Raw genomic sequence first — 24699 nt, 5'->3', positions numbered from 1 at the left:
GTTTTCATTGGCTGGCATTAAGTGCCTGTGGCTTTTCCAGGTGTACAATACAAGCTGTCAGTGAATCTACCTTTCTGGGGCCTGGGGGACAGTGGCTGTCTCCTCACAGCTCCAGTAGGCAGTGCCCCAGTGGGGACTCTGTGTGGCGGATTCAACCCCACATTTTCCTTCTGTACTGCCCTAGCAGAGGTCCTCCATGAGGGCTCCACCCCTGCAGCAGACTTCTGCTTGGACATTCAGGTGTTTCCATACATCCTCTGAAATCTAGGTGGAGGTTAAAACTCTTGTCTTCTAAACTCTTGTCTTCTGTGCGCCCACAGACCCAACACAACATGGAAGCTGCCACAGTTTAGGGCTTGCACTCTCAGAAACAATGACTCGAGCTGTACCTTGGCTCTTTTTAGCCATGGCTGGAGCTAAAGCAGCTGGACGCAGGACAGCATGTCTTGAGGCTGCACAGAGCAGCAGGGCCACTGAGGCCCACAAAACAATTTTTCCCTCCTATGTCACTAGGCCTGTGATGGGAGGGGTTGCTGCAAAGATCTCTGACATGCCCTGGAGACATTTTCCCCATTATTTTGGCTATTAACATTGGGTTCCTTGTTACTTATGCAAATTTCTGCAGCAGGTTTGAATTTCCCCCCAGGAAATAGGTTTTTCTCTTCTACCTCATGGTTAGGCTGCAAATTTTCTAAACTTTCTTACTCTGCTTCCCTTTTAAATATAAATTCCAAATTCAAATAATCTCTTCATGAATCTGTTATGCCCAGACCGTTTATTCCCCGAAGAAGACCACCAGAGTCCAGAGTCAAAGCCAAGTGGCAAGGATCTTTAATGCAAGTTCGAACTTGGTCCCTCCGTTCCACAACATACAAGAGGGCCTCGAATGATGCATGTGCCCACTTTTTATAGTCCGATGTATACAGGACATGTAGGGTTACAGAGGTACAAAGGAATTCTTTTGGTTGCAGCATTACAACTGGTAATTGGTTAATATTTTAAGTTATACAATTAACAGTTTTCTATTTGTTCCTGCGCATTTAGTAAAACTACAAACGGTTGTGACCTTATCAGGGGCTCTCTAGGTGGTGTTTCTGAGATGTGGGGGGGGGGAATGTGTTTGTGTTGGGCTCAGGAAGTTGGGACAAAATAGAGGATTGTGTTTGTACTGGGCCCAGGACTGAGATATGTGGCAGACACTGGTAATCAGAACAGAGCAGGACAGAGACCTTCACAACGTTTGTCCTTACAATGTCTGGAGTCTATAGATAACCTAATCGGTTAGGTCCGGGGTCGATCTTTAACTAGGCTCAGGGCGCCGCCCGGGCTGTCAGGGCGCCGCTCGGGCTGTTTGCCTGTGGACTTCATTTCTGCCTCTTAGTCTCTTCATTTGATCGCTTTCAAATCCATGTGACTGTACACTTTTAGAAACAACCGGGTCACTTCTTCAATGCTTTGGTGCTTAGAAATCTCTTTTGCCAGACACTGTAAATCATCTTTCTCAAGTTCAAACTTCCATGGATCTCTAGGGCAGGGGCAAAATGCCACCAGTCTCTTTGCTAAAACATAGCATGGATGACCTTTACTCCAGTTCCCATTAAGTTCCTGACCTGTATTTGAAACCACCTCAGCCTGAACTTCATTTTTCATATCACTATTAGCATTTTGTTCAGAACCATTCAAGAAGTCTTTGAGAAGTTCCAAACTTTCCCACATCTTCCTGTCTTCTGAGTCCTCAAACTGTTCCAACCTCTGCCCGTTACCCAGTTCCAAAGTTGCTTTTACATTTTCAGATTATCTTTATAGCAGTACCTCACTATCCTGGTACCAATTCTCTGTGTTAGTCGTTTTTCACACTGCTATAAAGAAATACCTGAGACTGGGTAGTTTATAAAGGAAAGAGGCTTAATTGACTCATGGTTCTGCATGGCTGGGGAGGCCTTAGGAAACTTACAATCATGGTGGAAAGTGAAGAGGAAGCAGACACCTTCTTCAGAAGCTGACAGGAGAGAGAGAGCAGGGGAAACTGCCACTTTTAAAAACATCAGATCTCATGAAAACTCATGATCACTAGAACAGCATGGGGGAAACTGCACCCATGATCCAGTAACCTCCCACCAGGTCCCTCCCTCAACACATGAGAATTACAATTCAAGATGAGATTTGGGTGGGGACACAAAGCCAAACCATATCAGGTGCCAATAAGAAATATTAATGCAGAGTGACAACCAGTCCTGCATTTAAAACCAGTGTGTTTTCTTCAGAAATGCATTTATGTTTAAAACTACACAACAGATTTATCAACTGAAGGCATTTTTTTCTTTCTTTGCATCCTGTTTCTTTTTTAAAAATTGAGGAAATAGTTGGACTTGATATATTTCCTTTTGCATGTTTAGTCATGCCCAGCCATTGATTTTGGAATAGGTTACTGCGGCAAGATTTTATTACAATTTATAATAGCCATTTAAAGCTTTTCCCTGTAAAGATTGTGATTGTACAGAAAAATAGTTTCTAGTTAGATGTCAGTTGAATCAATTCTCCCTTTTTGGATTTTACTGCCATTAGGATGTGATATGTCATCACCTTTCAATTCTCATGTTTTAAAAGCATTTACCTTCTTTTGACTTTGTTTTATATTTTAAAGTTTAGACTTGTATTAAAAAAGGCAGACCTGTCTCTTTGTAGCACATATTATGTGCCAGGCATGTGCCAGTCATTGAAGTTGCAGGTGTAAATAAGACTCATGTGCTGTTCTCTGGTTGTAATTCAGGGACATGTAAACAAACAATTTAGGGTCCCATGTAAATTAAAAAATAAAACAAAAAAACCATTCCGTACAAGATGATAGATGTTGAAAAGAGGTATCTAGAAGGTACATAGAGAGGAGAACCAGGGACTTCAACAGATGAGGTGATATTTGACCTGAGTCTTGGGAAGTTAGTAGTTTTTAGTAGTTTGTTAGGCAACCCTAAGGGGAAGGGATGTTTCTTTTTTTGTTTTGTTTTTATCTTGAGATGGAGTCTCACTCTGTTGCCCAGGCAGAGTGCAGTGGCACAATCTCAGCTCACTGCAACCTCTGACTCCTGAGGCAAGCAATCCTCTGGCCTCCTAAGCTCGAGCAATCCTCCTACCTCAGCCTCCTGAGTAGCTGGGGCTATAGGTGCGTGCCACCACGCCTGGCTAATTTTTGAATTTTTTGTAGAGATAGGGTTTCTCCATGTTGCCCAGGTTGGTCTCGAACTCCTGGGCTCAAGCAATTCATTTGCCTTGGCCTCCCAAAGTCCTGAGATTATAGGCATGAGCCACCACACCTAACTGAAAAGGACATTTCTGATGGAGAAGAGCCTCTACAAAAGTTAAGATTTGTAAAAGAGCATGGCATATCCACGCAACCACATGTCCTTTGATGTGCCTGGAGCATAGAGTGTGTGTGCTAGGAGATGGTGTAACGGAGGTAAGGATCATATCCTGATGGGCCTTGAATACCTAGATGATGGAGGTTGGACTTTATGCTTTGAAAATTCAGGAGAAGGATGAATTGTGTAGATTTTGGGCCACACACTGTGGGCAGAAAACAGGACATACATGGATAGGTAAGTATTATCCATTTTCTACTTAATCTACTTCTTCAAGTATTAGTTGTCAGGTAGGACTATACTATAATTCAGGCATCTGGAATTTTAATACTTAACATAAAAAAGGTATGCAAAGGCTTGTCTTAACTCTGTAGTTTATTTTATTTATTTATTTATTTATTTATTTATTTGAGATGGAGTTTCACTCTTGTTGCCCAGGCTGGAGTGCAATGGCGTGATCTCGGCCCACTGCGACCTCTGCCTCCTGGGTTCAGGTGATTCTCCTGCCTCACTCTCCCAAGTATCTGGGCTAACAGGCATGCGCTACCACACCTGACTAATTTTGTATTTTTAGTAGAGATGGGATTTCACCATGTTGGTCAGGCTGCTCTTAAATTCCTGACCTCAGGTGTTCTGCCCCCCTCAGCCTCCCAAAGTGCTGGGATTACAGGCTTGAGCCACTGTGCCCAGCCTTAAGTCTGTGGTTCTTAAACTTTGCAACAGATTAGCATTGCTTTGGGAGCTTTTCTTTAGAGATAAAGTCTTGCTCTCTTGCCCAGGCTGGAGTGCAGTGGCATGTTCTCAGCTCACTGCAACCTCCACCTCCTGGGTTCAAGCAGTTCTACTGCCTCAGCCTCTTGAGTAGCTCCAATTATAGGCATGTGCCACCATGCCTGGCTAATTTTTGTATTTTTAGTAGAGACGGGATTTCACCATGTTGGCCAGGCTGGTCTTGAACTCCTGACCTCGTGATCCGCCTGCCTCATCCTCCCAGAGTGCTGGGATTACAGGCATGGGCCACTGCGTCCAGCCAGGAGCTTTAAAATATCTTCATGCCCAGGCCACAGTGTCTGGGACTGGAGCCAGACATCAGTATTATTAAAGATTCCCAGATGATTTCAATGTGCAGCATTGTTTGGAAGCCACTGCCTTGACTTGATAAGCGTTCAATTCTAATGACCTTGATACGTGTGTTATCTAATAATTTGGAGATTGCAATATTCAAAATGTAGATTTAAAAAATCTTTAATAAAAGGAGCGATTTGGTTTACCTTGCAAAATCATTATTCCCAACCCGTTATCTAACCTCAAAGTTTTCTAAAATTTTTTAAAGAAGAGAAAATGATAGTTTTAAATAGATGGAAACTATAATAGAATATGTTCAGATAGAGAAGGACTTTCAAGCATGACTACCGCTACTATATCTGTAGTCTCTCTCATACACACAGTGTAGGTGTCAACACTATGCGTGTCTCTGAAGTGAGTTAGTGAGTGAACTGTAGATAGAAATTAAAATCCCCATCTCTGATTTTAGAATCTATTAAAAAACATATGTAAGAGAATTATGCAATTTATATGAAACTAGAAATTATGTTTGGTTTTGCTACAAGCTAATATGAAATGAAATTATTGGCAGAGCTATGTAAATGTATGTAAAATTTATGTTTTACATAAAGAGAGGAATAGAAGCACATATATATTTAACTGTACCAGTTATATATTACAAATATATATATATATTGTGTATATACATTTCAAAAAGAAACAACGGAAAAATAATTCAAAACTAATAAAAATGGTTGCCTTTAAAGGGGGTAGGGGGTAAGGTAGAAATCAGGGGAAAGGGGACCAGAATGGAAATAAGATTTCTTCACATATAACTTGTATTATAGTTTTTACCTTGGAACCATTGAAATGTTTTATGTAATTAAGAATCCCAATGTATTAATAAGTTGGAAAGAAAAAGCAATTGCTAAAAATTGAAAACAAGCACATTAAAGGTCCATCAAATTGGTGCCATAACTAGGTATTGGAAATAATTATTTCAAGTGACTTTAGAAACCCAGTATTGTGATTAGACATTCCTAATAAGATCAGTCTGATAAACAAAAATAATTAGGCCTGGGCGTGGTGGTTCATGCCTGTAATCCCAACACTTTGGGAGGTCAAGGCGAGTGGGTCACTTGAGGCCAGGAGTTCGAGACCAGCGTGGCCAACATGGTGAAACCCCATCTCTACTAAAAATACAAAAATTAGCTGGGTGTGGTGGTGCACACCTGTAATCTGAGCTACTTGGGAGGCTGAGGCAGGAGAATCGCTTGAACCCGGGAGGCAGAGGTTGCAGTGAGTGAAACTGTGCCACTGTACTCCAGCCTGGGCAACAGAGTGAGACTCTTGTCACAAGAAACAAAAACAAAGAATTGGAAAGAAATTTGAAACTACATTCAAAAAATTTAACATTGCTACTTTGAAACTCACATGTACATTGTAGGATAAGGCATACCAGTAATTATGTCATTAGAAATTGAAAGTTTTAGCCAAGCACAGTGGCTCACGCCTGTAATCCCAGCACTTTGGGAGGCCGAGGTGGGCGAATCACGAGGTCAGGATATCGAGACCATCCTGGCTAACACGGTGAAACCCCGTCTCTACTAAAAATACAAAAAAAAATTAGCCGGGTGTGGTGGTGGGCACCTGTAGTTCAGCTACTTGGGAGGCCGAGGCAGGAGAATGGCGTGAACCCAGGAGGCGGAGCTTGCAGTGAGCCAAGATGTCGCCACTGCACTCCAGCCTGGGCGACAGATTGAGACTCTGTCTCAAAAAAGAAAAAAAAGAAACTGAAAGTTTTAAAGTGAGAGAAAAGCGTTATGCGAATAAAGAAGTAGAAACGATCTTAAAGTTGAATGGGGAATCGTCATATAAACTTGTGATTTATTTTTCTCTGTCTAAAAAAGGTACGTATTTCTTAGTTTTTTGCACAATGAAGATTTAGAAGCAGTGACAACTGAGTAGCAGTGAATATTCTTAGTGCCCTGAGTATGGCCTCTAAATACTGTTTGCCACTAACAGGAATCGTGTCTTTGGAGAAGTCATTTATTCCAGGGCTGGGCAGGAATGCAAGACATCTTCTTGTGTTGGAAAACAGGAAAGCTGTGAAAGGTCGCTGGAGACATATCAAAGGTTTAGAAGGTACAAGTTGAAGGGATTCTCATTGGCCAAAGATGAGACTATTGGAACAACCAAAAGAATGTAAGCAATGAATTTAAACACCACACACACACACACACACGTGTGTGTATCAGTCCTTACATGGAGATAGAGTTGTGATTAGGAAAAATGTAGTTACCATTGAAGATTATTAGGACAACCAGCTCATTATTCTGAAAATTGATAAACGTAAAGAATCAAGGCATTTACCTTCCCTTTCTTTTATGACTTTTATTGTGGTATTATAAAATAGTTGATAAGAAAAGTTCTTTATAACAGGGTTCTAGCTAATAAATGCAGAAGGAATAGCAGAAATTAGAAAATCACTATTTAGTAGCCCCTAATGAAATAATGATTCTAGGCAGGGATCACTGTGGATGCTAAAACCATTAGTTTAAGACTGAAACATTCTCTGAACAATCTTAGGATCACTAAAAGTGGGTCAACCAGAAATTATATGCCTCCTAATATAATTGGAAGCCAAAAAATAAAATGAACTAATCTGATTAAGCCTCCAGATCTAACTTCTAATTTAAAGGAAATTGGAAGGGTAGAGAAAAAAGTTAATTACCACCATGAGGAAACATTTGGGATAATCCAGAAGGCAAGACATTCTACGAGACCAATAACTTGGTTTCTTTCAACAAATAAATGTTATGAGATGTGGGGCAGGAAGATCAAGGTGTGGGGAGGAGGACTGTGCTAACTTAGAAGAGACTTAAGAGACATAACAGCTAAGTGTAAAATGTGGGTCTTGTTTGGATACTGATTCAAATAAGCTGACTGTAAAAGAAACATTTTTGGGGACAGTCAGGGAAATATGAATTAGGACTGAGTGTTAAATTATATTAAGTAGCCATTGTTAATCTTGTTGGGGTGAAATTGGCCTGTGCTTATGTAAAAAAAGACAAACTGGCCTTACCTACTGAAGTATTTAGGAGTAAAAGGTCTGATGTTAAAATACTCCAGTAGTCAGCCATTCAGTCAATAATGGGGCAGATGAAACATGATGGGCAACATGTTGATCATTATGGAAGGTGCGTAATGGGTGCCTGGGGGTTTATTATACTCTTCTCTCTACTTTTAGGCATGTTTAAACATGTCCATAATGAAAAAAAATTGAAAATTTAAGTTTCAGGGCTAGAGGTGGTGGCTCATGCATGTAATTCCAGCACTTTGGAAGGCCTAGGCAGGAGGATTACCTGAGCCCAGGATTTAGAGACCAGCCTGGGAAACATGGTAAAACCCTGTCTCTACAAAAAGTTTAAAAATGAGCTGGTGTTGTGGTGTGCACCTGTGGTCCCAACTACTCAGGAGGCTGAGGTGGGAGGATCAATTGAGCCCAGAAGGTGGAGGCTGCAGTGAGCTGTGCTCGTGGCACTGCACTGCATCCTGGGTAACAGAGTGAGACCCTGTCTCAAAAGAGAAAACTTAAGTTTCACCTTAAAAGAAATATATAGCCCTTTCTAATCACTCAGGAATTAAAAGTCAATGACCCTTTCCTTTGTATTGATACAGATAAGAATAAAAATTCTGGACATAGTTTTTGATTTGACAACTTTTAATTAAATAGACCAACTTAAAAAGGGCAGTACTTTACAGTAGATTAAAGATGAGCTCTTTGGGAATTGGTTTCAGTAATAAAATTTGTCCTCTCAAACTGTGGTTTTGATGAGGTTCAGATTTCATAAAGCAGCACAAAACATTGTGCAGTGGGTTTTATTTCTTTTTCCATTCTCCTGGTTAATTTTCTTCACCACTGCCAAGAGTTATTTCATCAGATAGGCCTCTAGAGGACCCTGCTCTTAAAGCATAAAGTCAGGCACTGCATATCTCTCTTCCTTTTTGTATTTAATTTGACCATTTGCCATGCCCACTATTTGAGTGGGAGTGGAGGGGGAGGTTGGGAATAAGGAAGAGGTGGAAGAGGAGACTAATAGAAGATGTGCTTTCCATTCAGATTTGTTTCTCCTTTCCTTCATTCATTCCAGAAACTTTTATTAACTCTACTGTGTGCAAGATACTGTACCAGGCTAGCTGGGAAGACAAACACCTTAGGCATGCCCTTGCCCTCCTGGAGTCCTTGCCCTGTCTAGGGAAGCAGACTTCTGGTTATCTAATGTCTAATGTGGTAAGAGCTGTGAATGTATGCAGTGTTATAGGAAGGGAGGATTTGTCTGGGGAAGGGGCAGGGAGGGCATCCTTTGGTCTAAAGGGGAAGTTGGAATGAATTATTCAAGTGGATAGGCCAGGGTAGTAGTGTTAGAGTCAAATGAAAGAGCACGCTTGACCAGAAAGGATAGAGCCTGTGTGCTTGGAGCAGTCAGTGTTTTGGCCATTGTGCCAAGATCAGGGGAAAGACATTGCAGATTTTAAAAATCGATGAAATATTTTATACATTATAAAATACATGTAAGATGTAAAAATGATATATTGAACACACATATTCACCATCTAGCTTAAAGAAATGAAACATTACGTATACCATTGGAGTCCGCTGCTTACCCTTTCTAGTCCTATTCTTCCTCTCTCTCTATTTTTTTTCCTCCCTTCTTCCCAGGAGTAACCACTAGCCTGAATTTTCTATTTATATATCTTTTGCTTTTCTTGCTATTTTTACAACATATGTATGCATCCCTAAGTCATGCATAGTTTTGCATGATTTTGACCTTTGGGTAATAAGAATCAACATGGATGAATCTCACGTAATGTTGAGCGAAGATGCTAAGCTGTAGGAGCTACATATAGTGTGAAACCATTGAAAGGCTTTGTACAGGGGAGTGACATTTAATTTGTATTTTCTAAAGATTACTTTTTATGCAGTGTGGATAATGGATTGGAGGTAAACAAAAATGGATGGGGAGAACAGTTAGAAGGATGTTGTAATCTAAAAGGTAACTTATGGTTGGTGGTTGTAACCTCTTAAGAGAAATCATAGACACATTCTTAGCCATAGCTCTTCAGGATCTTATCCCTCCCAACGATTCAACCTTGCTATTCCCCAAATCTGGCAAGCTTGTTCCTTGTTCAAGGTCTTTCCCTGTTCTCTGTAACCTGAGCCTTTCATCTCAGGCCTGCAGAGTTCAATGTTTAACTGCACTCAAGTCTCTGCACAGAGAGGTCTTTCCTGGCCATTTTGTTGAGAAATGACCCCCTGCTCTTGTCATTATTTTCTGTTCTCCTTACTCTGCTTTTTCTTTGTAGTTTTTTAAAAATTGCAACTTGAAATTATACATTTATTTATAGCATGTTTTCTGCTACTAAAATGTAAGATCGATAGGGGCTGGTCTTATATCAACTTGTAACCTCCCTTCCCCCCGTACCTAGTACATAGTGGGTGCTTACTAAGCATTTGTTGAATAGATGAGTGAATTGATTGAAGTTGGGATAATGGAATTCATTCTTCCCTTTTCAGCTGTATCTCAAACGTCTCTCTGGCTGTGAACTTTTTTCAGAGCTTGAGGTTAATGCCCAAACCCTGTCTTGCTGTCACCTCAAACTCAGTATATATAAAATTACATTATTTTCCTTCCTTCAGTCTTTTACTTTTGTTAATGCTGCCATCACTGACAGTCCTCAGGCACAAAACCTTGGTGTTATCTTGCAGTGTTCACTCCCCCTGACCCCTAGGGTGCTGTATATTCAATCCATTTATGTCTTTGGGGAAGTTTTCTGGTTACTGTTTGATCTCTGCTTTTTGCCTGTTGACATTTTAGCCAGCCCTCAGGGCCCCACTTCAGTCCTTCTCTTAGGTCTATAGTTTGTTTTGTTTTGTTTTTGAGACAGGGTCTTACTCTGCTACCCAGACTGTAGTGCAGTGGCATGATCACGGCTCAGTGCTGTCTTGACCTTGACCTTGTGGGCTCAAGCCATCCTCCCACCTCAGCCTCCTGGGTAGCTGGAACTACTGTTACATGTCCCCACACCTGGCTAATTTTTAAAATTTTTTATAGAGACGGGGTCTTGCCATATTGTCCAGGCTGGTCTCGAACTTGTGACCTCAAGCAATCCTCTTGCTGTGGCCTCCCAAAGTGCTGGGATTACAGGCATGAGCCACCATGCCTGTTGTAGTTACTCTTTATTTAATTAAAAACAAAAAAAACCCCACACAGTCTCCTGATCTGTTAGTTCCTCTCCCATGTCCTAATATTTTAAACCTAGTATTCAGTTGCCTTTCTTTTTTTTTTTTTGAGACAGGGTCTCACTCTGTCACTCCGCCTAAAGTACAGTGCCACAATCTTGGCTCACTGCAACCTCCACCTCCCGGGAGCGATTCTCCTGCCTCAGCCTCCCGCATAGCTGAGACTACAGGTGCGTGCCTTCACACCCGGCTAAGTTTTATATTTTTAGTAGAGATGGGGTTTCACCATGTTGGTCAGGGTGGTCTCGAACTCCTGGCCTTAAGTGACCCGCCTGCCTCAGCCTCCCAAAGTGCTGGGATTGCAGGCATGAGCCACTGCACTCAGCCTATTTCCTTCTTTATTATCCCATTTTTAACTTCACGACCATGTGTGTCCTATCTTTAGCTCTGTCCTAGAGACCTAACGCTTGCCACTGGTTGTGCAACAGAAGGCAGCTGGCAGCAACAATGCCATCAGCATGGTTTTCTTACTTCGTATCTTTAGTGTTGATTCAGGCTGGATTCTCTTGAGCCTCTGGAGCTCCTGCAGTTTTAGAAGGTGAGAAGTCATAAGGTCTCACCTGCTGCTTCACTCTGGAAGTGTGTGGAGGCAGTGGAGTCTGAGCTGATGATGCTAGTATTTACTTAGCAATTCTCTATACCTACCTAGCAGTGATTCAGGTTGTAAAGAGAAACGATTGGTTAAATTGTTTTAACCGATGTTTGAATGCCTATTTTACTGTGATGAACGAAGATGTACAAAATGTTTTGCTCATTAGGAGTCTCCAAAATCTAGCAGGTATGTCAGTTATGTAACATTCTTTTTAGTAAATAAAATATGGTAAATGCTGAGTTAGAAGTACGTGCAAGCTGTTGTTGAAGGCAGCATATGACTCATTGAAGGGCTTATCAGGGGAGGCTTATTTCATACGGGATGTAATGGGGCCACATCTTGACAGATAAATGGAAATTTATAAGTGGACAGGGGCTTTAAGATCCTTGTATAGGTAATTCATGAAAACACAATGGAATCAATCTGGGCCCAAATGTAGCTCCAGTAAAGGGTGATACCAGCAGGGGTAGAGCTTTAGTTCCTTGATATCATGGCTTAAGGTAGCCAAGAAGTTCTGATTCAACAGTGCCCTCAAGTAGCATGCTGTACAGATAGCCTCGCATAGCGATTAAGAGTGGGCTCTGGCCGAGCGCGGTGGCTCAAGCCTGTAATCCCAGCACTTTGGGAGGCCGAGACGGGCGGATCACGAGGTCAGGAGATCGAGACCATCCTGGCTAACACAGTGAAACCCCGTCTCTACTAAAAATACAAAAACTAGCTGGGCGAGGTGGCGGGCGCCTGTAGTCCCAGCTACTCGGGAGGCTGAGGCAGGAGAATGGCATAAACCCGGGAGGCGGAGCTTGCAGTGAGCTGAGATCTGGCCACTGCACTCCAGTCCGGGCGACAGAGCAAGACTCCACCTCAAAAAAAAAAAAAAAAAAAAAAGAATGGGCTCTGCAATTAGGCTGCCCAGGTTCAGAGTTCATCTCTGCGCCTTACTAGCTTTGGGACTCTGGACAAGTAACTTAACCTCTCTGGGCTTTGACATCGTATCTACTTCATATAAATGAAGATAAAATGAAATAAAATACATAAAGTGCTTATCAACAGGATCTGACACTCAGAGTGTTCAATAAAGGTTTGCTATTTTTATTTTTGACTGTTTACATCAGCCTAGAGCAGGGATTGGGAAACTGCATCATGTGGGCCAGGACCAAATCAGGCCTGCAGTTAGATTTACAAATAAAGTTTTATTGGAACCAAACCATGCCCATTCATTCAGTATTGACTATGGCTGCTTGGTGTGTGCTGCAAGAGCTGGGTTTAGTAGTTGTGACAGTGACCAAATAGCCTGTAAAGTCTAAAGTATTTACCATGTGGCTCTTTGTAGAAGAAATGTAACTTTTTGAAGAAACTTACCATTTACTATATGGTCCTTTTTTTTTTTTTTTTTTTTTTTTTTTTGAGACGGAGTCTTGCTCTGCCACCCAGGCTGGATCTCAGCTCACTGCAAGCTCCGCCTCCCGGGTTTACGCCATTCTCCTGCCTCAGCCTCCCGAGTAGCTGGGACTACAGGCGCCCGCCTCGTCGCCCGGCTAGTTTTTTGTATTTTTAAGTAGAGACGGGGTTTCACCGTATTAGCCAGGATGGTATCGATCTCCTGACCTCGTGATCCGCCCGTCTCGGCCTCCCAAAGTGCTGGGATTACAGGCTTGAGCCACCGCGCCCGGCCCTATATGGTCCTTTGTAGGAGAAATTTAGAGGATAAAATCAAACTCTTTAGCTCTCAAGATCTTCAGTGATTGCTTCCAAACCAGCCTTTTTTCTATCCATTACTAACAGATGGCCACAGCAGCTTTGGTTTTCACTGACCCTTCTATTCCTTTCATAGCTGCTGCTGGATTGTGCTTCCTTTAGTGTCCCAACTGCTCTTCTGTCTTTTGCATGAATATGGGCAGAGTCAGGGCCAGGACTAGGGTAGGATGTGTGAGGCACTCTAAGTACACAATTTAAGGGGGCCTCAAAAAACTTGATAATCAAGATAATTTGTTAATGTTTTTAAAAATAAAAATTAATGCGAAAAACCCATGATGAACAAAGTATTGATATTTTACTTTTTTATTCCTTTTTTGGAAGCTTAATATAATTTTATTAAACTTTTTTCCAGGTTTAGTATGATAGGCAAATAAAAATTTGTAGGCTGGTCACGGTGGCTGTAATCCTAGCACTTTGGGAGGCTGAGGCGGTAGGACTGCTTGAGCCTACAAGTTTGAGACCAGCCTGGGGAACATGGTGAGACACTGTCTCTACAAAAAATAAGAAAAAAATTAGCTGGGTGTGGTGGCACGCAAGTGTGACTCCAGCTACTTAGGAAGCTGAGGTGGGAGGACCGCTTGAACCCAGGAGGTTATGGCTGCAGTGAGCCAAGATTGTGCCACTGCACTCCAGCCTGGGCGACTGCGCAAGACCCTGTTTTGGAAAAAAAAAAAAAAAAATCTAAATTGTACAGCTTAGTGTTTTGATCTAAATATATCTTGAGTAATGATTCCTACAGTCAAGCTAATTAACATATCCATCACTTGAATAGTTACCATTTTCTTGTTCTCACGATAAGAACATTTCAGATCTACTCTCTTAGCAAATTTCAAGTATTCAGTAATACATTATTATTTATAGTAGTTACCATGGTGTACATTGAATCTCTAGAAATTATTCATCTTATAACTAGAAGTTTGTATCCTTGACCAACATATCTCCATTTCCCCTACCCCCAGACCCTGGCAAACACTATTCTACTGTACGTTTCTCTTAAGTTTGACTTTTTTAGATTCCATATATAAGTGACGGGATCAGTATTACCGATGTTTTTTTTCCTCAGCCTGCAACATGGCTTAACATAGTAGTGGGCAGCAGAGAGAAAGTAACCCACATTTAAGTGGCTTAAGCCCAGATACTCATACTTCCTACATATATGTGGGAGAGAGTAATAAGATTCAAAGTAACCTGCTGGCTGATCACCAATGTAATATACCAATGTCATATACGCAGGTCCTTGTCAGGACTAATTTCATAAAGTATAATTATGCACATGTTTTGTTGAACTTAGTTTACAGGAGTGATCTGTGTATAATCTGTTGTATAAAATTAAAGAATGAACACATTTCCAAAAGTTTTCAAATGGTTCATTTGAAATGGTTCACTGAGAGCAGTGAAGCATACATTAGAATAGCAGCATTGGATAACTAAAACTGTTTACCAAGAGATCTGGAAGGATCACCTGGTTCCTGCAAGCTTTTTCTAAGAAAGGCCAGATAGGGATATTAATTGAATTTTAATGCTTTCCAATAAACATTGACCCAGCAAGCTTTTTTAGATGACTAACTTTCTAATCTGCTTTGACATTTCTTCGTGGGGCTGCAAACAGTGATTTGTTGGTAGGTTTTAAAATATGTATAATTTGTTTTAGTGAAGAAGGTTTGGAAGTATACTGTAGAATTCTATGAAAGCAGAATGGAGTCTTATCTGTAAGGAATAAGTCTGGAGGAATGGACAAGATCACCTTCTCATTTCTCAGACACCTTGTTGAGATGGATAGGAATTATTTGATGTTTTGACGTAGTAAATTAGTTGTTCTGCCTCTCACTGTTATATAACAAGAGATAAAATGCAACGTTGAACTTGATGGTCTTTTGCATTCTAAATGCTTTTCAATGTTTTTAGGTGTATAGTGTTGATTGGAGCCAAACCAGAGGTGAACAGCTTGTGGTGTCTGGCTCATGGGATCAAACTGTCAAATTGGTATGTTAGCATTATTGTATTCGAAAACAAATATTCCCCTCTCTACAACTTCTGCTAAATTTTCTTTTCTTTTCCAAACATACTTCTGTAGCTTTATGATTGGACAGCTGAGTTTTCTTAAAAAAAAAAATTAAAACATTTATTAGAACTTAAAATTTTCTAATCTTTTGGCTGTGAACTAATAGCTCAGCATTAGTTTGCCACTTAAATACCATCCTGCTTTATATCAAAATAGATTTTTAAAAATCCTTGAGATCTGTATATATATTGTATGTGTATATATAAATGTATATAGTTTATTGGTATGTATAGTATATGTAAAAGCATAAATTTGAATTTATCCCTCTTGAGTAATTGATCTATTCATTTATTTTTAGTGGGATCCAACTGTTGGAAAGTCTCTGTGCACCTTTAGAGGCCATGAAAGTATTATTTATAGCACAATCTGGTCTCCCCACATCCCTGGTTGTTTTGCTTCAGCCTCAGGTAAGTAATTTTGTATTTACCAAAAGCCTTATTTGTAGTGAATGGTGGCCTTGTTTTTACCATTAGGTGGCGCTGTGTACCTTAGATTCAAAGAGAAAACAGGAGAATATTACTATTCTTTTGTGCTCTTAAGACTTTACTTCTTTTTTTTAATTTTAATTTTTTATTTTTATTATTATACTTTAAGTTCTAGGGTACATGTGCACAACATGCAGGTTTGTTACATATGTATACATGTGCCATGTTGGTGTGCTGCACCCATTAACTGGTCATTTATATTAGGTATATCTCCTAATGCTATCCCTCCCCCCTTTCGCCACCCCATGACAGGCCCCAGTGTGTGATGTTCCCCATCCTGTGTCCAGGTGTTCTCATTGTTCAGTTCCCACCTATGAGTGAGAACATGTGGTGTTTGGTTTTCTGTCCTTGCAATAGTTTGCTCAGAATGATGGTTTCCACCTTTGTCCATGTCCCTACAAAGGACATGAACTCATGTTTTATTATGGCTGCATAGTATTCCATGGTGTATATGTGCCACATTTTCTTAATCCAGTCTATCATTGATGGACATTTGGGTTGGTTCCAAGTCTTTGCTATTGTGAATATTGCTGCAATAAACATACGTGTGTATGTGTCTTTATAGCAGCATGATTTATAATCCTTTGGGTATGTACCTAGTAATGGGATTGCTGGGTCAAATGGTATTTCTGGTTCTAGATCCTTGAGGAATCGCCACACTGTCTTCCACAATGGTTGAATTAGTTTACAATCCCACCAACAGTGTGAAAGTGTTCGTATTTCTCCACATCCTCTCTAGCACCTGTTGTTTCCTGACTTGTTAATGATCACCATTCTAACTGGTGTGAGATGGTGTTTCATTGTGGTTTCAATTTGCATTTCTCTGATGGCCAGTGATGGTGAGCATTTTTTCATGTGTCTGTTGGCTGCATAAATGTCTTCTTTTGAGAAGTGTCTGTTCATATCCTTTGCCCACTTTTTGATGGGGTTGTTTGATTTTTTCTTGTAAATTTAAGTTCTTTGTCGATTCTAGATATTAAGCTCTTTGTCAGATGGGTAGACTGCAAAAATTTTCTCCCATTCTGTAGGTTGCCTGTTCACTCTGATGGTAGTTTCTTTTGCTGTACAGAAGCTCTTTAGTTTAATTAGATCCCATTTGTCGATTTTGGCTTTTGTTGCCATTGCTTTTGGTGTTTTAGTCATGAAGTCCTTGCCCATGCCTATGATCTGAATGGTATTGCCCAGATTTTCTTCTAGGGTTTTGATGGTTTTAGGTCTAACATTTAAGTCTTTAATCCATCTTGAATTAATTTTTGTATAAGGTGTAAGGAAGGGATCCAGTTTCAGCTTTCTACTTTATGGCTAGCCAATTTTCCCAGCACCATTTATTAAATAGGGAATCCTTTCCCCATTTCTTGTTTTTGTCAGGTTTGTCAAAGATCAGATGGTTGTAGGTGTGTGGTATTATTTCTGAGGGCTCTGTTCTGTTCTATTGGTTTGTACCTCTGTTTTGGTACCAGTACCATGCTGTTTTGGTTACGGTAGCCTTGTAGTATAGTTTGAAGTCAGGCAGCATGATGCCTCCAGCTTTGCTCTTTTGGCTTAGGATTGTCTTGGCAATGTGGGCTCTTTTTTGGTTCCATATGAACTTTAAAGTAGTTTTTTCCAATTCTGTGAAGAGAGTCATTGGTAGCTTGATGGGGGTGGCATTGAATCTATAAATTACCTTGGGCAGTATGGCCATTTTTGCAATATTGATTCTTCCTATCCATGAGCATAGAATGTTCTTCCATTTGTTTGTGTCCTCTTTTATTTCATTGAGCAGTGGTTTGTAGTTCTCCTTGAAGAGGTCCTTCACATCCCTTGTAAGTTGGATTCCTAGGTGTTTCATTCTCTTTGAAGGTATTGTGAATGGGAGTTCATTCATGATTTGGCTCTCTGTTTGTCTGTTATTGGTGTATAGGAATGCTTGTGATTTTTGCACATTGATTTTGTATCCTGAGACTTTACTGAAGTTGCTTATCAGCTTAAGGAGATTTTGGGCTGAGACGATGGGGTTTTCTAAATATACAATCATGTCGCCTGCAAACAGGGTATTCAATTTTCCTAATTGAATACCCTTTATTTCTTTCTCCTGCCTGATTGCCCTGGCCAGAACTTCCAACACTGTGTTGAATAGGAGTGGTGAGAGAGGGCATCCCTGTCTTATGCCAGTTTTCAAAGGGAATGCTTCCAGTTTTTGCCTATTCAGTATGATACTGGCTGTGGGTTTGTCATAAATAGCTCTCATTATTTTGAGATACATCCCATCAATACCGAATTTATTGAGAGTTTTTAGCATGAAGGGCTGTTGAGTTTTGTCAAAGGCCTTTTCTGCATCTATTGAGATAATGGTGTGGTTTTTGTCTTTGGTTCTGTTTATATGCTGGATTACATTTATTGATTTGCATATGTTGAACCAGCCTTGCATCCCAGGGATGAAGCCCACTTGATGTTGGATAAGCTTTTTGATTTGCTGCTGGATTTGGTTTGCTGGTATTTTACTGAGGATTTTTGCATCGATGTTCATCAGGGATATTGATCTAAAATTCTCTTTTTTTGTTGTGTCTCTGCCAGGCTTTGGTATCAGGATGATGCTGGCCTCATAAAATGAGTTAGGGAGGATTCCCTCTTTTTCTATTGACTGGAATAGTTTCAGAAGGAATGGTACCAGCTCCACTTTGTACCTCTGGTAGAATTCGACTGTGAATTCGTCTGGTCCTGGACTTTTTTTTGGTTGGTAGGCTATTAATTATTGCCTCAATTTCAGAGCCTGGTATTGGTCTATTCAGGGATTCAACTTCTTCCTGGTTTAGTCTTGTGAGGATGTATGTGTCCAGGAATTTATCCGTTTCTTCTGGATTTTCTAGTTTATTTGCATAGACGTGTTTATAGTATTCTCTGAAGGTAGTTTGTATTTCTGTGAGATTGGTGGTGATATCCCCTTTATCATTTTTATTGCATTTATTTGATTCTTCTCTCTTTTCATCTTTATTAGTCTTGCTAGCGGTCTATCAATTTTGTTGTTCTTTTCAAAAAACCAGCTCCTGGATTCATTGATTTTTTGAAGGGTTTTTTTGTGTCTCTATCTCATTCAGTTCTGCTCTTATCTTAATTATTTCTTGCCTTCTGCTAGCTTTTGAATGTGTTTGCTCTTGCTTCTCTAGTTCTTTTAATTGTGATGTTAGGGTGTCAATTTTAGATCTTTCCTGCTTTCTCTCGTGGGCATTTAGTGCTATAAATTTCCCTCTACACACTGCTTTAAATGTGTCCCAGAGATTCTGGTATGTTGTATCTTTGTTCTCATTGGTTTCAAAGAACATCTGTGTTTCTGCCTTCATTTCGTTATGTACCCAGTAGTCATTCAGGAGCAGGTTGTTCAGTTTCCATGAGGTTGAGTGGTTTTGAGTAAGTTTCTTAATCCTGAGTCTAGTTTGATTGCACTGTGGTCCGGGACACAGTTTGTTATAATTTCTATTCTTTTACATTTGCTGAGGAGTGCTTTACTTCCAACTATGTGGTCAATTTTCTAATAAGTGTGATGTGGTGCTGAGAAGGATATATATTCTGTTGATTTGGGGTGGAGAGTTCTGTAGATGTCTATTAGGTCCGCTTGGTGCAGAGTTGAGTTCAATTCCTGGATATCCTTGTTAACTTTCTGTCTCGTGGATCTGTCTAATGTTGACAGTGGGGTGTTAAAGTCTCCTATTGTTATTGTTTGGGATTCTAAGTCTCTTTGTAAGTCTCTAAAGACTTGTTTCATGAATCTGGGTTCTCATATATTGGGTGCATATATATTTAGGATAGTTAGCTCTTCTTGGTCCTTTTACCATTATATAATGGCCTTATTTGTCTCTTCTGATCTTTGTTGGTGTAAAGTCTGTTTTATCAGAGACTAGGGTTGCAACCCCTGCTTTTTTTTGTTTTCCGTTTGCTTGGTAGATCTTCTATCCCTTTATTTTGAGCCTATGTGTGTCTTTGCACGTAAGATGGGTCTCCTGAATATAGCACACTGAAGAGTCTTGACTCTATATCCAATTTGCCAGTCTGTGTCTTTTAATTGGAGCATTTAGCCTATTTACATTTTAGTTTAATATTGTTATGTGTGAATTTGATCCTGTCATTATGATGTTAGCTGGTTATTTTGCTTGTTAATTGATGCAATTTCTTCCTAGCATCGATGGTCTTTACAATTTGACATGTTTTTGCAGTGGCTGGTACCGGTTGTTCCTTTCCATGTTTAGGACTTTACTTCTTTATCAGCCTCTTGACAAGAATTAGTTGTGATTCAGATTACTTTTTGATGATTCCAGCTCCTAAAGAATAATTCCCAGATTTCTGGCAAGGACAAATTCATGGATGGTAATGTTATAACTGAGATATGATACATGTTTGAAAGAGAAGGTCTTGAGTTTTGTTTTAGAACACTGTTTCAGAACCTGTGAGACATGCGTCTGCTTGTCAATGAGCAGGTTGAGCTTGGAGCTGAGAACTCTGGCTTTGTGAATAAAAATTGTATCATTGGCTTAGAATTGGTAACTGAAGCCATTGCAGTAAATCAGAGCACCTAGGAAAGACTAAGTCAAAGAAACCTTGGAATAGAGCACAAGTTGGCAAACTGCTGCCCTCAGATCAAAACTGATGGTTTTTATAAATAGTTTCGTTGGGATACAACTATGCCCATTTATTAACATATTGTCTGTGGTTGCTTTCACACTGTAGTGATGGAGTTGAGTAGTTGTGAGAGAAACTGAAAGGTCCTCAAAGCCAAAAATATTTACCGCCTGTGGCTCTTTACAGAAAATGTTTGCTGACCTCTGGTATAAATCCTTAAGGAGAGAGAAAGAAGTGGAAACTCTTTTGTGCAGTTGGCTGTTTAGTAGAGAACAGAAGACATTAGGTGGAAGAGGAGGTAGTGCTCCTAATAGTGTCTCCTCTTTCAGTTATGCAGCATCCAAAGATAGGCAATAGGTAGGATAATTGTTACTTACTTTTTTTTTTTTTTTTTTTTGAGACGGAGTCTCGCTCTGTCACCCAGGCTGGAGTGCAGTGGCCAGATCTCAGCTCACTGCAAGCTCCGCCTCCCGGGTTCACGCCATTCTCCTGCCTCAGCCTCCCGAGTAGCTGGGACTACAGGCGCCGCCACCTCGCCCGGCTAGTTTTTTTTTTTTGTATTTTTAGTAGAGATGGGGTTTCACCGTGTTAGCCAGGATGGTCTCGATCTCCTGACCTCGTGATCCGCCCGTCTCGGCCTCCCAAAGTGCTGGGATTACAGGCTTGAGCCACCGCGCCCGGCCAATTGTTACTTTCTTGCTAATAAACTATATCAGTGCCCTGAGTTGTTGAATTATATTGATTGGCTTTCTTAGGAGATACAATATTACACACTTTTTTTCCCATTATTTCATTATTTTTAATTTTAAAAGTGAAAAATGACCAAACCATCCTAAATTGTGAAAGTACTATTAGGTTGAAAACACTCAGAAATGGAAACCTTCAGGTAAATTATATACAGACAAGTGTATCCATTTAGATTATGCAATTTTCTTTTTATAGGGAGCATGATTAAGGTGAAAGATTATGTAATTTTTTGAGATCCTAATAATGAATACTAGTAATGCCTATGTGTAGAGGCATAGTTAATAAAAGAAAAAATATTTTTGTTCTCTGATAAAAATTAACAGTTTTCTAGAATGATGAACAGTACACACTGTCAACTTATAAGGTTATAAACTATTATTTTTTGAATTTTTAAGCTAAGTCATAGCTTTTTTTGTCCATAATCTGAATTAAATCTTTTCTAAGATTTAATTTACATTTTTTTCTAAGACTTCATATGAAGTCGTTTGGAATGGGACCAGTAATATATTTTTTCTTCTCATGTTACCTTTTCCAAGCCTGAATTCCTTCTTTGGTCTTTTATCTTTCTGTAACATAATTAACCATAAGGCTGAGTGTGTATTAAGTCAGTGGTAGCAATATTAATACATTTAATTTGAATCAGTAAATGCTTTCACTTACATATATAACTTGAGTTAATTATCTTTTATGTTTTTATTATTATTATTGAGACAGAGTCTAGCTCTGTCGCCCAGGCTGGCGTACAGGGGTGCAACCTCGGCTCACTGCAACCTCCGCATCCCGGGTTCAAGCAATTCTCCTGCCTCAGCCTTCTGAGTAACTGGTACTACAGGTGTGCGCCATCACACCCAGTTAATTTTTGTATTTTTAATAGAGACGGGGTTTCACCATGTCGGCCAGGCTGGTCTCGAACTCCTGACCTCAGGTGATCCACCCACCTCGGCCTCCCAGAGAGTTAGAATTACAGGTGTGAGCTACTGTGCCTGGCCTAAGGTTTTGATTTGGAATAAATGGTAATGAGTTTTGTGCTTATAGTGAATTGGATCTGTAAGTTGACCACACTTCAGTTTACTGGTTTGTAATTTTACCACCGGTGAAAGGTTCTACTGCAGAGAGTATTAGTTTAAGTCGAATTAAAGTTCTTGTAAGGATGTGAATTAGATTGACATTAGCATTATTTTCTTAGATGAGGGATGCCTTTTGGCATTATATCCTACAGTTTCAAAGGAGTCATTTCAAACTCTAGATTGAATTAGTGGTGTAGAATAGATCCACCTCAAAAATGAACTGAGGCCAGGCACAGTGGCTCACGTCTGTAATCCCAGCACTTTGGAAGGCTGAGGCAGATGGATCACTTGACAACAGGAGTTCAAGACCAGCCTGACCAACGAACATGGTGAAACCTGTCTCTACAAAAATACAAAAATTAGCCGGGCATGGTGGCACACACCTGTAATCTCAGCTACTTGGGAGGCTGAGGCAGGAGAATCACTTGAACATGGGAAGTGGAGATTACATTGAGCCTAGATAGAGCCACCACACTCCAGCCTGGGCAACAGAGCAAGACTGTCTCAAAGAAAAAAAAAACTGAAACATGCTTCTCTTCTAGTGAAACAGTGAAGACCTATCTGCCAGGGAGCTCTAATTGGCAACATACACAGTAAACTAAAATTAATAATGAGAGTATAATTTTGTATAGTTAGAAAAGTATTCATAAATACAATTCCTTGAACAATTGGTAGGTCTTAAAAAATTCCTCACCTTTCTATTTTATGTAATCTTGTTGATATTTTTTATTATTGAAGGTTCTTTTCTTTTTCTTTTCCTTTTTTTTTTTTGTTTGAGACGGAGTCTCTGTCGCCCAGGCTGGAGTGCAGTGGTGCAATATCAGCTCACTGCAACTTCTGCCTCCCTCCTTCAAGCGATTCTCCTGCCTCAGCCTCCCGAGTAGCTGGGATTACAGACGTGCGCCACGATTCCTGGCTAATTTTTGTATTTTTAGTAGAGATGGGGGTTTGCCTTGTTGGCCAGGCCTGGTCTCGAACTCCTGAGCTCAGGTGATCCACCCGCCTCGGCCTCCCAAGGTGCTAGGATGACAGGCGTGAGCCACTGTGCCCGGCCTATTTAAGGTTCTAAAATTGCCTTGATTTGGGCATTTTTTTTGTTGTTTTTTGTTTGTTTGTTTGTTTGTTTTCAGTTTGTTTTCTCTGACAGGATACGTGACTATGACAAACATCAAGTTTGCCTGAGTTTTAAAAAGGCTATTTCCTTTGCCCCACAGGAATGACCAATAATGACATACATCTAGTTGGCAGAGTAAAAAGAGGGTATTGATTTGTTTTTAATCATTGTTCTCTTTATGTGTATGACCAAATGTAAACCTGATAGTGACAAAATCGCAAACTAATGCAGCTGCATTTTTTAGACGTCAGTCAGAATTGTGTGTATTAGCCATTAGTCATTTGAGCTGAGTCACACACACCTCTTCCTTTTACATTGGTCTTTGTGTAGCATCGAATACGTAGCATTGACTCTGGATAGTGCTGTAGAATCTGCGGTGTATAAGACTGAATAACAGAAGATTAATTGTTTGTAGAGCGTTAGTATAATCACAACACTTAACTTTTCAAACTATCTGAATAGTGTAAGTGGGTAGTAGAAAAGCGATCTTTTATCAGCAGAATGACTGTTTGCTTCTGTAGAAGAGAAGACACCTGTTTAATTACATTATCTTCATGTGTTATGTTAGAAATTAATATAAATCTTGGTCACATCAGCTAGGACTTCTTTGGTTGAAAGTAGAAAAAAAAAAATTCTCACCCAAAGTACTTTAAGAAAGAAGATAACTTATTTGCTCACATAAGTGAAATGTTCAAAATTAAATCTGGCTTTATAGTCATGGTTGGATGTAGGGCTCTGTCTTCTGTTGTGTTGGTTTCAGAATCAGGGTATCAGGCACCACATGATGGCAAGATGGTGGTAGCTCCAACCCCTAGTACATCCTTTCTGTTTTCTGTCCAGTAGGAAAAAGTGAAAGATTCCTTCTCAGACATCCAGGCAGTTTCATTTTCTGTCATGGGCTCTGATGGGTCCTTGTGGATGTACCTGAACTAATCACTGGGTGTGGGTGAGGGGAATATAATGTGTCGATTGGCTTAGGCCTGGTTAGTCCCTGCAGTTGGGAATGGAAAATGAGAGAGGGTGTTACCCAAGCAACATGGACTGAGGATGAAAAGAGTGAATCCAGATTAGGTGAAAGTAGGTGGATGGAGTCTAAGGGGCCAGTATTCACTAAATTGGCTGCACATCTAAGGCTTCAGATAAATCAGAGGGGATTTGATGAAAATCAAGTACTGGACCTGTAAGCTCTAAAATAGGTTATTTAAAAACTTTCCTTGTGAAATGGATACAGTAAAGCTGTTTTCTGCCAATTTTTATGACTTGGGGAACTCATTGGAAGATTGATTTATCAAACATTTGCCATTTTCCTGAAATAATCCTTTGTGATGATTTACAAATATTAGTCTACTTAGTACTTTTTAAAAGATTCAAAGTTCTTCTTCCACTCTACAAAAATATTGGAAGGAGCTGAGGTATAGTAAAAAATCAAGGCAAGTTCTGAAACTCTCATTGTGCCTTAGCCATTTCAGAGACAAGAACATTTACTTACTGAGCTATGTACCATGCGTTTGTAAGCAAATGCAGTGCTTAGGTCTTCTTTGCTTCGCTTGTTTTCATAGATTTCCTATGACACTTGTGTA

General features: G+C 40.1%; 1 protein-coding gene and 1 non-coding gene across 2 annotated transcripts in view; one reads left to right on the top strand and one right to left on the bottom strand.

The window, feature by feature from the left end:
• The window catches only part of PEX7 (peroxisomal biogenesis factor 7), a 94702-nt gene that overhangs the window by 10031 nt on the left and 59972 nt on the right, over window positions 1-24699 (top strand). The window contains exons 4-5 of the mRNA XM_033235350.1: window positions 14957-15034; window positions 15412-15520. Coding sequence (XP_033091241.1) covers window positions 14957-15034; window positions 15412-15520 — 187 coding nt within the window. The remainder of the gene's footprint in view (window positions 1-14956; window positions 15035-15411; window positions 15521-24699) is intronic.
• On the bottom strand, window positions 23135-23268 carry LOC117098172. The gene has a single exon (XR_004443227.1). It is a non-coding gene; the product is annotated as a small nucleolar RNA SNORA27 (small nucleolar RNA).

This window comes from Trachypithecus francoisi, unplaced genomic scaffold (genome assembly GCF_009764315.1).
Source record: "Trachypithecus francoisi isolate TF-2019V2 unplaced genomic scaffold, Tfra_2.0 Lachesis_group15, whole genome shotgun sequence".
Taxonomy (NCBI): Eukaryota; Metazoa; Chordata; class Mammalia; order Primates; family Cercopithecidae; genus Trachypithecus; species Trachypithecus francoisi.
The sequence above is the reverse complement of the archived record's forward strand: the minus strand, read 5'-3'. Positions and strand labels throughout refer to the sequence as shown.